The sequence below is a fragment of the Nyctereutes procyonoides genome, unplaced genomic scaffold (assembly GCF_905146905.1).
Source record: "Nyctereutes procyonoides isolate TBG_1078 unplaced genomic scaffold, NYPRO_anot_genome, whole genome shotgun sequence".
In the NCBI taxonomy this organism is placed as follows: Eukaryota; Metazoa; Chordata; class Mammalia; order Carnivora; family Canidae; genus Nyctereutes; species Nyctereutes procyonoides.
The window spans coordinates 11,570,168-11,585,219 of NW_026575140.1; the positions used below are offsets into that span (position 1 = coordinate 11,570,168).

At 49.5% G+C, this 15,052-nt stretch overlaps 1 protein-coding gene across 2 annotated transcripts; it reads right to left on the minus strand.

Moving 5' to 3' along the window:
- Nucleotides 1–539: 539 nt before the first annotated feature.
- On the minus strand, nt 540–14,086 carry MARVELD3 (MARVEL domain containing 3). 2 transcript variants are annotated; one of them, XM_055305316.1, is made up of 3 exons: nt 13,641–14,086; nt 10,927–11,054; nt 540–1,169 (listed from the first exon to the last, which is right to left on the minus strand). In XM_055305316.1, exons 1-3 carry the CDS (start codon nt 13,997–13,999, stop codon nt 547–549), a joined length of 1,110 nt encoding a protein of 369 aa, XP_055161291.1. In that variant the 5' UTR covers nt 14,000–14,086; the 3' UTR covers nt 540–546. The 2 variants fall into 2 exon arrangements, with proteins under 2 accessions (XP_055161291.1, XP_055161292.1); XM_055305317.1 differs by lacking the exon at nt 540–1,169 and adding an exon at nt 4,951–6,598.
- Between the last annotated feature and the right edge of the window lie 966 nt (nt 14,087–15,052).

Below are 15,052 nucleotides of genomic sequence, written 5' to 3' on the forward strand. Positions count from 1 at the left end.
GGAGGAAGGCTCCCTGGCAGCCAGGCAGTCAGGCCAGATTCCTTCTAGGAGTGTCAGAATGTAATTACTCAGAAGTCAGTCATACAACCGATTTAAAATCATTCCCCTGGGACCAAACACCAGGGAGCAATGGCATGTTTCTTTGGGTGACTCTGAGTGGTTAGGACAGGCCCGCTATTTCTGCGGTGGGGCCTGCCTACCCCTGACGTGCAGCCTCCCTTTCCGAATGCCCGACTCCTTAGTTCTGTGTCCTTATCATCTTACCATCCCACAGGGGAGCCACACCACGGGGCGGCCCCAGGCTTCTGATGTTGCTCTTTGCTGCAGAGGTGGAGGTATTTTTTCCAAGGTCTCAGCCAACAAAGACTTTTTGATAGAAGACTGGCGTGATCATCTAGCTTCGTGCTGGGACCGAAGGGAACGTATGGAAACTCAAGGATGCGGAAGCCACGGTTGTCTAATGTGTCATTGTAAGGGTCACATCTTTTGGAGAGAAACAAGGGAGGTGGGTTGCCAGTTGGGCTCCAGAAGGTCTCAGAGTGTTCCTCACCACAGGTACTTCGGGCCGTCATGGTACTCTCGGGGCTGCGCCTGGCCCTCCTTGCGGCGCTGCTGCTCCCGGTGGCTCCGCAGCGCCAGCACCACGCTGGCCCCATACATGATCACCAGGAGACAGGCAAAGGTGGCTGCTGCTCCGTCCGTGCCTGCCAGCTCGCAGTTCATCCAGGTGAGACCCTTGCGGGCATAGAGCCTCGCTCGTGCTCTGCAAGTGTCGGTGGAATTGATCTGCAAGGCTACGTGGAGGTAAATGCCAATGCCTGCGCCGTAGCTCAGAGCCGCCAGGAAGCTGAAGGCGGCCTCCAGGAGGAGCCACTTCCCCCACAGTTTGGTTAGGCTTTTGGCTCCTTGGAGTAAAACACCCATAGTGAGGACACCCAGCCCCAGAGACACAGCCACACCACCATAAATCAGAGGTGCCCGGAGGACCGTATACTGCTGGTCCAGCTGCCGAACCTGCTCCAGCTCCGTGCCCTCAAATGGGGAGTAGTAGTTTCCAAAGCCGCCACCACTGGTGAAGCTGGCGCTGAATCCAGCAAGGACAAAGTAGGAGGCCACGACACACATGAGAACCATCCCATTCAGTATCACCTCCACTATCTGTACCACACCTAGGAGGAGAGAGATGCGGGATTTAACACTGACATCACTCACCCAGAAAAACTAGGTCAGACCACAGAAGTACCACCGGTGCCCTGATTTTAAGGACATGGTCTGATTCAACATTAACATCCTTGGTTTCTGTTTTTTAAACAAATTAATTAATTTATAAGTAGGCTCCATGCCCAATGTAGAGCTTGAACTCACGACCCTGAAATCAAGAGTTGTATACCCTTCCAACCAAGCCAGCCAGGCACTCCAGGGGTTTTTGTTTGTGGGTTTTTTTTTTTTTAAGATTTTATTTATTCATGAGAGGTACAGGGAGAGAGGCATAAATGTAGGCAAAGGGAGAAAAAGGCTCCCTAGGGGAGGCCGATATGGGACTCGATCCCAGGACCCGGGATCACAACCTGAGCCAAAGGCAGATGCTCAACCACTGCCATCCAGGTGCCCCAGGAACCCCAGTTTTTTATTTTTAATATTCATGTTTGAAAAACAAAATGACACTGTGAAAAAAACTTTGTCAGTTTCTTCAAAACCTGAACATAAGCTTACCCTGTGACCCTGCAACTGGACTCCTGGGGTATTTATCCTAAAGAAACAAACAAAAAAAAGTCTACACAAAACCATGTACATGAAAGCCCACAGTGGCTTTATTTGTAATAGCCTAGTATCAGAAACCCAAATGTCCTTCAGTAGGCGACTGGTTAAACAGGTATAGTCATACCATGGAAAACTCTACCCTGTAGTAAAACGGAAGGAGCTATGGATACATACAACTTCGATGGATCTCAAGGGAATTGTGACGAGCAGAAAAAAAGCCGGTCTCAAAGGTTATACGCTGTATGATTCCATTTACGTAACAGTCTCAAAATGACAAAATTATGGAGATAGAGCACAGATCCATGGTTGTCGGTGAATGGGGCTAAGCGGGGAGGGGTTGCAGGTGACTATAAGGGGGGAGCCCTAGCCATGCCTGACGATGGGACAGCTGATCATGGTGATGACATGAATGCATGTAAAACTGGTGAAACCTAAAGCTCTATGGATGGTCAATGCCCTGCTGGTGGTACCGCACCATAGTTATGCAAGCTGTGAGCTCTGTGGAAAAACTGGGTGGAGGATACTCAAGATCTCTGTGCTAGTTTTGTAACATTTTGTGAATCTAAAATTATTTCAAATTTTCAAGTTTTTAAAAACTAAAAAAAATGACATAAAAAAGGAATGAACTGAGAAAAATCATTCCTGTCCCTGTCCATCCTGTTCTCTGCCCCCACCCGCTTTCATTACTTCCTAAAGTAACTTTCCAGTGTTCCTTTATGCAAATAAAAGCACACTCAAATCTGCATTTCATCTCCCCTTCCCTGCGTTTTTCACCAGGAAGCATACCACAGGCACTGCTCCGAGTCTTGTTCATTTACTGTTCCTGGAGATGTTTTCAGATCAGCTCCTACACTGTCCACCGACTTCGTTACGTGGGCTCCAATGCCACTATGTGGATGGACCAGTCTATGCAACTGATGGGCATGCGGGCTGTTCACTTGGGGGCTTCTGATTAGTTTAAGGAACCAACAGGTGAATGGAGATTGAGTATCTTCTTGTCCAAGGTCAGCTTTCATTCATCACTGACAGAGGCCCTGGCCTTGGCTTAGGTATACTTCTGTTAGAATGTCTCCGTCTCCTGTCATTCTCCAGGATTCAGAGATGAGAAAAGAAAAGCATATGACCCTAGAGGGGGAACACCAGGTTCACGTCCCCAACGGTTCACTGCCGGTGATCTTGCCTCCATCACGGACTCGAGGGTCTACACACTTCACCTGGCAAATGAAGGTAGTGGCTGCCTGTCTTATCCCGAGGGGCTGGGTTGCGGCCCCAATGAAAGTAAGTACATGCAAATACTTGGAAAATCATAAAACGTTAATACAAGTGGATGGTGATGCTACTATGTAACCTTTGTACAATGGAAGGGGCTTAGGGGGAGATTTAAGAAATGGGACAAATGAGGAGTGTGGTTTCCCAGAAATCAGGAAGCCTAATACCCTAAGGAGTACCTCAACATTTAAAAACTGGGCAGCTAAATCCAGCTCTCTAACGTACTTAGGGGCACCAGCTCCTAGGTTGCTGATTCTAACTCCTGCTGGGCCCACACAAATTCCTAGGAGGTCCACGGGACACAGCATCCAAAGGCCCTGACAGTTGAGGAGCTACATTCCTCTAAGCTAAATCAGAAAATAACATCAGAAGTGCCCACTCTCTACCCAGGCAGTGTGACAGGCCACTTGTTCCCCATAGCAGAGCCGACGACTTGGCCCAAACATCACTTGAATTCAGGGGGAGTAGTTAACCCCTACATCCAATATCTTTCTCTACTTTGGGTTTTTTGGTTTGGTTGTGTTTTTTTTTTTTTTTAAGATTTTATTTATTTATTCATGAGAAACACGGAGAGCAAGGCAGAGACACAGGCAGAGGGAGAAGCAGGCTCCATGCAGGAAGCCTGATGTGGGACTTGATCCCAGGACCCTGGGATCACCACCTGAGCCAAAAGCAGACGCTCAACCCCTGAGCCACCCCAGGCGTCCCTGCCTAGGTTTTCCTTCTGCAAACATGTTAACGTCTCACCCTCAAAGGGAGATGGGAATACTGTCCTACTACAAGATGGGGAAAGCTGAACGTTTGTCTTCCTTCTGGGACAGATTTTGCCAAAACAGTAGAGTCATGATCCATGCGTATCCACTAGGCTGAAATGAAATAAATCTAGATGTCGTCAACTACCCCACTAGCTACAACAGTTGAGAGGATTAATGGTCTGTCGCCGGGTCCAGTGCTCTTGGGTCGGTGGAAGGAATACGGCCACTAAAGATCAGCACACTACCTGGCTTCGCTACTAACCACAAACAGGCTCACGTATTTCCGCCCTTGCTGTTAATGCGGAAAGATTCACAGCTCTCAGAAGAGAACAAGGGTGACTGCTAGCGCTGGCAGTTTATCTCGATGGCGGGATGGGACAAGTGTCCAGAAAGGGAGCAGAGGGTTCTATAGAGGGAAGTGGAGGCCAGAACAGATATGAGCAAACATGAGATTTTTGTTATAAATGGGATCTTTCTGGGTGAGGCTGGTTCTGTGGCTGATCATGTAATACTCTGCTTATACATCTACTTCTGCCTTTGTAAATATGAAAAAAGAGGGGAATAAATCAATGTTCTTATTTATCTAAAATAACACTGAGGTGCACCCGGGTGGCTCAGTGGTTGAGCATCTGCCTTTGGCTCAGGACGTGATCCGGGGGTCCTGGGATGGAGTCCCACAACCTGGGCTCCCCAGAGGGAGCCTGCTTCTCTCTCTGGCTACGTCTCTGCCTCTCTCTCTGTGTCTCTCATGAATAAAGAAATAAAATATTAAAATAAATAGTTAATAGGGATGCCAGGGTGGTTCAGCAGTTGAGCACCTGCCTTTAGCCCAGGGCATAATCCTGGAGTCCCGGGATCGAGTCCCATGTCAGGATCCCCACAGGGAGCCTGCTTCTCTCTCTGCCTATGTCTCTGCCTCTCTCTCTGTGTCTCTCATGAATAAATAAATAAAATCTTTTAAAATATAAAAAAAGGGATCCCTGGGTGGCGCAGCGGTTTGGCGCCTGCCTTTGGCCCGGGGCGCGATCCTGGAGACCCAGGATCGAATCCCACGTTGGGCTCCCGGTGCATGGAGCCTGCTTCTCCCTCTGCCTGTGTCTCTGCCTCTCTCTCTGTGACTATCAAAAAATAAATAAAATAAAAAAAAATAAAATAAAATATAAAAAAATAAAAAATAAAATAAAACTGAAACATGCAGTCAAGCTATGCTAAAATGAAAAATAAAATCTCCTCTTTGGAAACAAATGCTCTTCACACTTTCTTAAGGATTCTTTAAAAAATTGCCTAATCATATACAAGCATTTATTTCATTCTCTAGACCGAAATGGAATTCACGTTTTAAATGTGACAAGTTGCCTGTATTTAAGGGTAGAGTGTTAGTAAAGAGAAGTAAAGAGAAGATTCTTGTAAAGCAAAGAACATATTCACTTGTACCAAGAATATATTGTAATGTTCCAGAAGTCATAATTTAACATGCAATTTGGCCCGTGAAGTTGTCTGGCCAAAAGTAGCATTCTTCTGTTGGGAAAGATTTTTCATTCTTTTATAATGGATGGATCCTGAATTCCAGATGTCGGGTTTAATTCTTCATACAATGGTACATTTACAAGAGGTACAAAACACTTACTGAGTTTTCAAAGCCACTGTGAGGGGCTTGTTAGAATAGCTTTTTGCAACCCAGTGAATTAATCTGATTCCTCTTTGCTTGGCCCACGCCTACCTCCAACGTACAGGCAGAGTCTCCCAGCCTCCCTACACCCTGCATCCAGAGCAGTAAGGAGGTGAAGGATGGGAGGCCTCAGTGTGGAAAAACTCTGGAGCTCATCTGCTTGAGACAGCTGTGTTTAGAAAAGTTCAAGTTGGAATGTTGTCTCCTGGGTATATGGCTTTTCATGGACTTTGAAGATAAAGTTCTTCAGATGCGCTTGGTTCTCTCCCTCGAGTTCATCACAGGGGCCTTTTGCTGCAGCCCACGCCTTGACCTCTGGTTTTGCTTTGTTTCAATCATTTTGCTTCATCGCTCACCAACAGAGGGCTCTAGAACCAGGGCCGGCTCCACCAGAGAATCCTGCCCCGTGTAACCCAGAGCTTCACCCAGGATGCCAGGTTGGCCCGTCACTGCACGTGCTGGCAAGTCCCGCCACAAAGCACTCCCTGAGAGTAATTTCCACCACTCCCACGGGGCAGGACGGTCTAAAAAGCCTAAAACTCCAACATCTCTGCAGGCTTCTCCTTCAGCTTCCTGACTTTTCGGTAACCCCTGATGGCCAGCACGGCCCCCACGGCAAAGACCGCAGTGCTCAGGGCAGCAAAGATTCCAGCTCCTATGTCCCCCCCGTGGAGACTGCAGCTGAAGCCGCTGTAGCCTTTGCTTTGGTACAGCGCCTCCCTCTCTTTACACACGGGGGAGGCGTAGGCGGCCGAGAGGCGCTGGAAGTAGAAGTACAGAGCGGGGACGTGGGCCGCGGCAATGAGCACGTCCAGCAGGCCTTCGGCCACCAGCCACAGGGGGCAGTGCCACGGCACCCGCAGCACGCCCAGGAGCACGAGGAGGCAGCAGAAGGCCATGAGGGCCCCGCCGCAGGCCATGGCCGTGGTGACGGTGGGCAGCTTCAGCTGGTAGAACTGGACGTCCAGCTGCTGCGCTCTCTCCCCGGCCGCGCCATCGAAGCCACTGTAAGCCCCTCCGAACTGGTAGTAGTAAATGCCCCCCAGGCTGGGGAGGCCCGTGTAGCCCCCTGTGGAGCCGTAAGACACAGAGCTGCAGGCCAGGATCAACAAGCTCAGGAGCGCCTCCAGCATCTGGCAGCAGGCTGCAAAAGAAGGGCGCGTTACCACTTTCAGGGGTCCCCTGGGTCCCCGGAGTCGCGGCCGGGGTGCTCAGCTTCCCCGCGGGAGCTCGCAGGCCCTCTATTCCGCCCCGGGAGGCCTGAGATGCAGCGGGGAACCCTCCCCGAAGGCTCTGGAAAGGATGTCGCGGGGACTTGGCTAAGAAGAGTGACCCTCAAAAGAGCACCTGCCCTGCTGCGGGCCAGGGAGGCGGTGGGAGGGATCGGCCAGTTACCACCCAGAAAGAAAGGCACCCTACTTGGAAGGCAGGCACATCCTCGCCCCAGGCCTTCCCTGCCAAAAAGACTTAAGAAAGGGTGACTTCCTCTTTTGTGGCTTTCTTCGATTTGAAAGAGGAAACTTCTCCAAGTTTGAAGGAAATGACACAGAGCTTAAAGTATACAGTGAAGTTGGAAAAAAGCATGGAAGGGACAACAAATTGTTAACCATGATTGACATACATCAGAAACAGGAAAGATTAAGTTAATTAAACACACAGGGCTTCCTGAATTAAATGAAATTGGTTTCATTGTTCTTAGATTTCAACTAAGTAGGTCTGCTTAAAATTTAACTTGTTTTCTTTTAGTTTCCCCAAAGAGCAAATCTGGGCTGTGATGCTTTCACAGGGCTAGATTCTCTTGGGGACCCTCGGCTTCTTTGTCTTGGATGAGGACAGTGCTGCAGCTTTTGCACCAAAGCTGGCTGCTTTCCTTAAAAGCAACTTCGAGATATAACTGCTATGGAACAAAAGGACCGTTACGTGTGCAGCTTGTTGAGTTTTGACAAATATACCAGCCACACAATGAGTCAAGATACAGAACATGCTCTTCTGCCCAGAAAGTTCCCAAGAGACTTTTTGTGGTCAATCCCTTACCCTCCTGCTCGGACAATCACTGATCTGCTTTCTGCCATTAGGAATTAGGTTAGCCTTTCTAGAATTTCATGTAAATGGAATCATACAGTTACATACTCTTTTGTGTGTGGCTTTTCTCAGGACTCTATAAAGCTGGGTGCTTCTGAGCTGGAAATTGTATATGCTCTGAACAGTTCTAGGAGGTCAGCTGACTTGGAGTAGACTGTTAGCAGCTTCCTGATGTTTAGAGAACCAGATTTTGTGCCTCTGTCCAGTTGGTCTACATATGAAGCTGTGCTACATCTACACATTCTCCAATCGGAATGATATGCTCTCAAGTATTGTCTATACACTCTTCGATTTTTCCCCAAAATGCAGAGAGCATTATTGCTTTCTGTAATTATAAAAGTGGTATATATATTGATTGAAAAAAAAATACAGACAAAAGTATATAATGTAACAATTACCTAAAATCCAACCAATTAAAAATATAACTGCTGTGACCATTATTTTTCTTCTGGACTTCTGTCATATATGCATAATTTTTGCTGTTATTTGCTTGTAGGTGAAGAATATGGTCCTACCCTATCTACTATTACATAATCTATTTTTTCACTAAGGAATATAGTATGGGGGCACCTAGGTGGCTCAGTCAGTTAAGTGACGTGCCTTTGGTTCAGGTTATGATCCCTGGGATCGCCCCACGTTGGGTTCCCTGCTCAGCGGGGGAGCCTACTTTTCTTTCTTCCTTGGCCTGCTGCTCCCACTGCTTGTGCTGTCAAATAAATCAATAAAATCTTAAAAAAAAAAAAAAGAAACCAAAAAACTAAGTGATTAAAAAAAAAGAATATAGTATGAACATTTCTATCTCAGCAAATATAAATATCCTTCATATCTTTAAAGGAAGTATAGTAACACCACAATGAATTTAAATAATTCCAAGATAAAGGATACTTAGAGTTTTCCCAATGTCTTGTTGTATGGGGACAAATATATATATTTTTTAATACAGTGTGGGGAAGGCAGAGCTGCTACAACCCCTTGTTCCTGTTTTAACTTTAATAAAACTAGGAAAGAATAAGCAGGGCTGGGGGAGATGTGCAATTCAGGCCACAATCTGAACGCAAACATCATGGTTTGAACACTATCAGTCGAAAGGGAAAAGGAAAGAACAAAGGTGAAAAAGAAACTGTTCCAACCAAATCAGGGAGCCAAGGAGGGGAGCAGGAAATGCACCTTCTTCCCAAGGAACCTGCAACTCCTCACCCATCCCTCCAAATAATAAATGAGCACAACTTGTACACGCACAGGATTCCTTGTGGATCTGATATGCACACGTGGACAGTTGTACATACTTTTAATCTGATCATTAGCCTCAACCCCTAAAGATTTTAGTATCTGAGGAGACTTGCTCATAAGTACCAGTGTCCTATTTCACTGAACTTCCAAAAGTATGGCTCACTGCCCAAACTTCAGGGTCTCCCTAGGAAGTCAGGGAGGGCCATAGGCTGCCTCCTGCTTCCACCAGTTTGTTGGAAGAGGACATGATTTCACCGATAAGGAAAAAAGAGTCACAAAAGATCTGCTCTAAGAGGGCTGAAAATCTTTGGGTGACCTTTACCCAGGCATGCATTTCCTGCTGGAGACAAGTTCCTGGTGTTCAGTGACTGTTTCTCTCAACACAACACCAAGTATTGTGTCCTAATGTGGGTCTCTGAACATCCAGAGTCCTCTGTAAGCCTTCAATGGTTAGCTTCTGACTGCTAAACCAGCCTTTCACTATCTTGACTCAGAAACAACCTGTAGGCCCAAAGCCAAATAGCCAGAAGCAGTCAAAGCTAAATCAAAGTGTGTTTTAGTCAGGAGTCTCAAGTGCCTCCCTCGCTTCTTGGTAAAATAAACACAGAGGAAAACATATTTCTACTGAGAAATCTGTTAACCAGCCTCTAGCTTATTCCTATTATTTTTATTATCAAGAGAAAAAAAAAAGTCAAGCAAGTAAACCATTTCAGGCTTTAGAGTTAGGCTCTAAGTTTTAATTCCAGCTCTTCTAAATAGCTGTGTGGTATAGCTTACTATACCTCTCTGAGCTTCAGGAATTATTGAGCAAATTAGAAGCAATTAAGTTGTACCAATAAGTATAAATTAGAGTGCAGATTCTGGTATCTGGATTGCCTAGAGCTCTTTAACGGAAGGTCCACAAAATCCCATAATTATATGCACCATTGGAATCATCCTACAATAGATTTACAGGTACAAGTTCCTTGATTTCTCTCCCTTAGGCTGAAAGGTTTTCCCCCTTAGTCATATGCAGCCTAGAAAAATTTCTCACCAAGTCATGTGAGCCACAAGGGCTCACCCTGGCAAACCAGATTTTCTTCTTTGCTGGCAAGGCCAGGACTTGTGCTTGGATGGGAACTCAGGGTACCATGTTTGGAATTAACACATGATATTATTTATGTGTTTTTGCGAACTGTGCACATTCTAATAACTGTTTTTTTGTTTTTGTTTGTTCTCAATGAAACAGGGTAGAGGGATCCCTGGGTGGCGCAGCGGTTTGGCGCCTGCCTTTGGCCCAGGGCGCGATCCTGGAGACCCGGGATCGAATCCCACATCGGGCTCCTGGTGCATGGAGCCTGCTTCTCCCTCTGCCTGTGTCTCTGCCTCTCTCTCTTTCTCTCTCTGTGACTATCATAAATAAATAAAAATTAAAAAAAATTTTTTAAAAAAGAAACAGGGTAGAAATTACCCATATACTTGGCATATAATAATGTTAAAGTACCGTCTTACGTGCGTATGTGTATGAACTTGGTCTTAACGTAAAATATATTTCTTACTATGGATCTCAGTCAGTCAACAAATTTTAAGACATCTGTGGCATGAACTGCTACCAGGCTGCCCCTCCCGGTGGCTTTCCATCTCTAACTCAGCCCTCCCACAGCTGGCAGCTCAAAGCTGGTTCTACCTGCAGTTCCACCTGAATCTGAAGCCTTCACATGGCTCCTTGCCTCACCAGACCCCCAGCCCTCAGCCCCCAGGGCACATTTGAAAAGAAGCACTGGAAATCTAGCTGTACCTTTCAGATATTCCTTTTTTTTTTTTTTTAAATGAGAACCTCCTGTTGTTTTAGAAAGAAAAATGAGGGGGATCCCTGGGTGGCTGAACAGTTTAGTGCCTGCCTTCGGCTCGGGGCATGATCCTGGGGTCCCGGGATCGAGTCCCGCATCGGGCTCTCTGAATGGAGCCTGCTTCTCCCTCTGCCTGTGTCTCTGCCTCTCTCTCTCTGTGTGTGTCTCTCATGAATAAAAAAAAAAAAAAAAAAAAAAAAATCTTAAAAAAAAAAAAGAAACGTTAGAACCCAAAAGTGAAGTCTGCTTGAATTTTTGCTTCACCAGCTCAGACTCTTTCCAGAACCATCAGCAAACAGTAAAATGTCAAAATGCTTCCCAAATGGCTCACCTCTCCCAGTGCACAGGTATCTGCATTTATGGCATTCCAGGAGTCCTTCAGCCTCTGACTGGTAATATTCCACTTCCTCTAGTCCAGACCTGGGGTTCGAGGGCAGGTATCTCCCTGAAGTGGGTTCACTATAACCAAAAACACACACGGCCATTACGGGTTGCAAATTCAATAGCTTGTTCAGTATTGGAACACTGAACATTTCATGCTGCGCCCAGACATTAAAGAAATGTGCAGGGATCCCTGGGTGGCTCAGCGGTATGGCGCCTGCCTTGGGCCCAGGGCACGATCCTGGGGTCCCTGGATCAAGTCCCGCGCCGGGCTCCCGGCATGGAGCCTGCTTCTCCCTCTGCCTGTGTTTCTGCCTCTCTCTCTCTCTCTCTATCATGAATAAATAAATAAAATCTTAAAAAAAAAAAGAAAGAAAGAAACATGCAGAACAGAAACAAAATTTGCCGCAGCATTTTGTATTCCAGAGAATTCTCTGGTTTAGTGGCCCCAGAGGGCATCTAAACACGGGGCCCAACACTGCTAAGCCACTGTGCTTATAATTCTGAGCACTGGTTGGATGCTGGGTTGTCCGCCTGCAGGAGCTATCTAACCAGGTAACCAGGGACCCACCTTTGTGAGCCTAACTTTTCGGTTCGGCATGGACCAGGCCTTCTTTAAAGCTAGTTTATGAAATAAATAAATAAATAAATAAAATAAAGCTAGTTTATGTTCACAAGGCTCTGATGCCCAGGCTGACATTCTCTTCCTTCTCTTGTTACTTTGGAAAGGGCTGAATCCACAATAACTCTCCAGGCATATGGGCAACACAGACAGCTTTGGATGTCTTCCTCTCTCTCCCTCTTCCTCTGCTGGTGCTAGCACTTTCCTTCCTTCCTCCTCTTTGTCCAGCATACCCTGAGCTTTGTCTGGGATGCAGTGGTGGGGGCTGTATTCTATCTGCTGGGCTCCAAGGATCCTTCCAGTATTCTCATTATGGATCTCTTGGATTTGAAATCCTTAAACTCTCGTGGCCTTGGATAAAGTCCAAACTTTTAGCACAACACAGGAGGCCCTGGCTCATCTCTCGTCACTCACAACTTGACATTCACAGATCCAGTCATAGAGAACTGCTCCCCCCTCCCCCCAAAAGATGACCTACACTCCCATGCTCTAGGTCACTGAAGCTCTTTCTCTGCTTGGAACTCCTTTCATTTCCTCTCCTGATCTTCCCATTCTTACTCCTTTTCCAGAACTCAGCTTTGAAGTCAATATCCTCCAGGAAATCTTCCAGATCTCAGGCAGGGGATCTGTTCTCTCCAAATCTGTTTCCCCTGCAGTGGCACGTTTACCTGTCAGCCTCCTACCAGAGTGTGGACCCTGTCAGTAGATCTCACCCATTAAGTAATGGAGCCCTAGCCCCTCCATCCTGCTCATTAAATAAAAGCTTATTGTGTGGAAGAAAGGTGGAGATAAATTGTCCTTTGGTTTCAAACCAACTGGCTATGAGCCAAAAAAGCAAAAGCATTCCCTTCACTCACCTTGGGGCTGGGGGATTAGGACCCTGGTTTATAAGGAAATTCAAAAGGTAGCTCTGGAGCTACTAATGCAATGTGGCTTCGGTGAGGGATGAACAACAGGTAGTGCCTGTGGCTGTATCTGGGCACAACCTTTGTCAAAGTCTGGCTAGTTGGTTTTAGATAACGTAACATAAACTCAGGATAACAGCTTTCCCGCTGTGTGGACACAACATGGAAAGAGACTGAGCTTAAGCCTCCAAATCCCTACAGCAGATAGGAGCCTGACTCTTCCTTAAAGAAGAGGGCAGGTGTCAAAAGCCAGAAGGCAGTCATCACTCCAGTACCTGTCTCCTTACTGGCCTGGCACATAACCTGGGCATTCAGTAACATCTGCGGAGTTGGATGCAATGCTTGATGGAAAAAAGACCGACTTTCCAAGGGAGTGTGGAGCCGAGGACTGCCTCCTCTCTTCCCTTCCATCCCTACGCTGAGTCTTCCAGAACAGCTGATGCATTCACCTCGCAAGGCCCTAAGGGAGTTCTGTGCTCTACAAGATAGAGATGGCAGTTTGTTCGTTCAGAGGAGTGGGATCTGAAACAATCTTGGGGTTTGAATGAGGCTGCCCAGAGACACTTCTCCGACAAAGGTGGGGGAATCTCTGTCCTTCAGTGGAGAGTTCTAGGGAGATTTAGTTCTTTGGTTAATGTCGTTTCTCCCAGCTGCCCCTAGAAGAGGGTACACCTGGTTATTATTAACCCCTCATTGGGCTGACTTTATCAGGCCCTGGCAGGACTTTGGGAGGCTGGTTTTGGAGCCCAGGGCAAGGGTCTGAAGCCCCCGGGCAGTCCTAGGGCCACGTCGGGGCGGGGCGTGGGGAGGTCAGGGAGGAGCCTCAGGTTATCCCCACCTACCTAACCTCCTTCCACCCCTCCCTCTCCCGTCCCGAGGTTCTCTTCCTCCTTACCAGGTCCCCCGCACGGCCACTGCTAAAAGCCGTGGTTTCTACTTTGTTAATCGGGTTCGGATCGAGAAGCGGGGGCATCGTACGGCCTTCCCTCCCTCTCCCTCCAGGCCACCTCCAAGTGCAACAAGGAGGAGCGGCGCTGACTTCCTAGGCCGCGGGCCGGGGGCGCCGGGGCAGCGCAGGGGGCCTCAGCCCAGGCCTCCTGGTGCCCAGGCCGCGGGGCGCCCCTCACCCCACCTCACCTTGCCGGGCCGCGGGGCCCCGAGCGCTCCTTCCTCGGGGGCGGCGGCTGCGGGGTCTCCCAGGGCGCGGGCCAGGGGGGCGGGGCTGCGGCGCAGGCGGGCCTCCGGGGGGCGTCCCGCGCCCGGCTCCGGCGGGCCTTCTCCCCCGCTCCGCGGCCGCCGTCCTGGCGAGCGTGCCGGTCCCTGCCCCCGCCCCGGTGCCCGTCCCCGCGCTCGGCCCCGTTCCTCTCCCGGCGCCGGTCGCCGGGTCTGTCCCGCTGGCGCTCGGGGTGACGGTCTCGGTCCGGGCGGGGCTGCCGCTCCGGGTCCCGCTCTTTCGGCCGGGCCCGGGGCTCGCGAGCCCCCGGCGTATCTCCCATGGCGCGCTTCCGCGTCCGCGCCCCGGAGCGACCCGAGGGCAACCACCCGAGGGCAACCACCCACCGCAGCTTTCCCGGGCAGGTGGCCAGGGCCGGGGCGGGCCGGGGCGGGGCGGGCCGGGGCGGGGCGGGGCGGGGCGCTCACCTGCGCGCACGCGTGCGAGCGGCGCGGCGGGCTCGGAGGCGCTCACCTGGGCGTGCGCGCCGGCAGGGGGCGCGCCGGGGCCGGGGACTGGTTCGCTTCTCCGCGCCGAGGGGCGCCGCCACCCGTCCGCCCGCCGCGCCTCGTCTTCCCTGGCGCGTCCTCTCGGTGACCCCGAAAGGTGGGCGGCATAGGGACGGCCCTGGACGGGCGTGTGCGTCCCCGGAGCGTGCCCACCCACTCCCTCGCTCAGTTCTCTGCGCCCCGCCTCCCAGCCGTCTCTTCTTTCCTCCTCTACCTCGCTCTCGCTCTCCCTCCCCGGTCCCCCCACCCCCCCGCCATCCTTCTAACTGTGTCGTCCAGGGGGCTTGAGGCCAGTTCATCTACTACAACAGTGTTAGACTTTTTTTAAATTTTTTTAAAAGATTTTTTATTTATTCATAGAGACACAGAGAGAGAGAGGCAGAGACGCAGGCAGAGGGAGAAGCAGGCTCCATGCTGGGAGCCCGACGTGGGATTCGATCCCGGGACTCCAGGATCACGCCCTGGGCCGCAGGCGGCGCTAAACCGCTGCGCCACCGGGGCTGCCCAGTGTTAGACTTTTAAAACGACTACACAGAACACGCGGCTTTTCCTTTTTGCCAAGTAAGGATATTTGAAAGCGTACACAACTACCGCCTGTTAACTAATCCTTTAGACCAGAATACGCGAGCGCCCACCCAGCAGGCCCTGGGGACACAGTGGCGGCCTCTAGCGGCTGCAAGGAGCTTCCCTCTTAGCATGTGTGGGAAAAGAGAGAAGGCCCTAAGGGAAGAGACTGTCTAGAAGTTAACGAGGAAGGCAGGTTTCTTTCTGCAGATCTGAGAAGGGGTCTTTGAGTTGAGTCCCGGAAGGCAGCCGTGGGGATGGCT

Coding starts and splice junctions, on each gene's coding strand:
- MARVELD3 (XM_055305316.1), bottom strand. CDS start 13,999: ATGGGAGATACGCCGGGGGCTCGCGAGCCCCGGGCCCGGCCGAAAGAG. Junction 11,055..13,640: donor GGGCCCCGCGGCCCGGCAAG/GTGAGGTGGGGT, acceptor TTTTGGTTATAG/TGAACCCACTTCAGGGAGAT. Junction 1,170..10,926: donor ATACCTGTGCACTGGGAGAG/GTGAGCCATTTG, acceptor CTCTCCTCCTAG/GTGTGGTACAGATAGTGGAG.